At 65.2% G+C, this 853-nt stretch overlaps 1 protein-coding gene across 1 annotated transcript in view; it reads right to left on the reverse strand.

The window, feature by feature from the left end:
• LOC104527613 (nuclear receptor ROR-gamma-like) overlaps positions 1-641 on the reverse strand; it is a gene marked incomplete at its 3' end in the record, with an annotated part of 1620 nt that extends 979 nt beyond the window's left edge. The window contains exons 1-2 of the mRNA XM_010171382.2: positions 429-641; positions 199-331 (exon numbers count right to left, since the gene is read on the reverse strand). Of these exons, the coding sequence (XP_010169684.2) occupies positions 199-331; positions 429-641 (346 nt within the window). The remainder of the gene's footprint in view (positions 1-198; positions 332-428) is intronic.
• Between the last annotated feature and the right edge of the window lie 212 nt (positions 642-853).

Here is an 853-nt window from a genome sequence, read left to right on the forward strand (position 1 = left end):
GGACAGGGGGACAGGGGGGCCTTGGGGCTGGAGATGAGGGGACAGGGTGGCCTTGGGGCTGAGGACAAGGGCATGGGGTGACCTCGGAGCTGGGTACATGGGGATGGGGTGACCTTGGGGCTGGAGATGAGGGGACAGGGTGGCCCTAGGGCTGAGGACAGGGGAGGAGGTGGCCCTGGGGACATGGTGGCCCCGTACCTGCTTTGAGGAGGACGATCTGGTCGTTCTGGCAGAGGTCCATGAAGCCACCCAGGCGCTTGGCGAACTCCACCACGTGCTGGATGGCCTCGGTGACGCGCCCGGCACAGCGCTGCCACATCTCTGCCATCGGCTGGGGGACCAACCGTCACCTCAGCACCCTCTGGGGACCACCCCGTCCCCTCCCTTGTGTGTCCCCTCCCTGGGTGTCCCCACCCCGCTGGCCTCACCTTCCTCTGGTAGGTGCAGATCTCCTCGCGGGTGAAGGTGTCCCAGCGCCGCAGCTGCAGCTCCTCGGCGCCGAGCTGGCAGGTCTCGCGGTGAGACGTGAGGATGTTCTGGGTGAGGTGCTCTGTGGGGACATGGGGACGGGGCAGGTGGCCCTGGTGGGCTGGTCCCACCACCACTGAGCACCCGTGGGTGGTAGAATCAGGTCCTACCATCATTGAGCACCCATGGGTGACAGTCACCTCCCACCACCACTGAGCACCCATGGGTGATGGAGTCAGGTCCCAGCAAGCACCCATGAGTGATGGAACCAGGTCCCACCATCACTGAGCACCCATGGGTGATGGAGCCAGGTCCCACCACCACTGAGCACCCATGAGTGATGGAACCAGGTCCCACCACCACTGAGCACCCATGAGTGATGGAA

The sequence above is a fragment of the Antrostomus carolinensis genome, unplaced genomic scaffold, assembly GCF_000700745.2.
Source record: "Antrostomus carolinensis isolate BGI_N321 unplaced genomic scaffold, ASM70074v2 scaffold30927, whole genome shotgun sequence".
In the NCBI taxonomy this organism is placed as follows: Eukaryota; Metazoa; Chordata; class Aves; order Caprimulgiformes; family Caprimulgidae; genus Antrostomus; species Antrostomus carolinensis.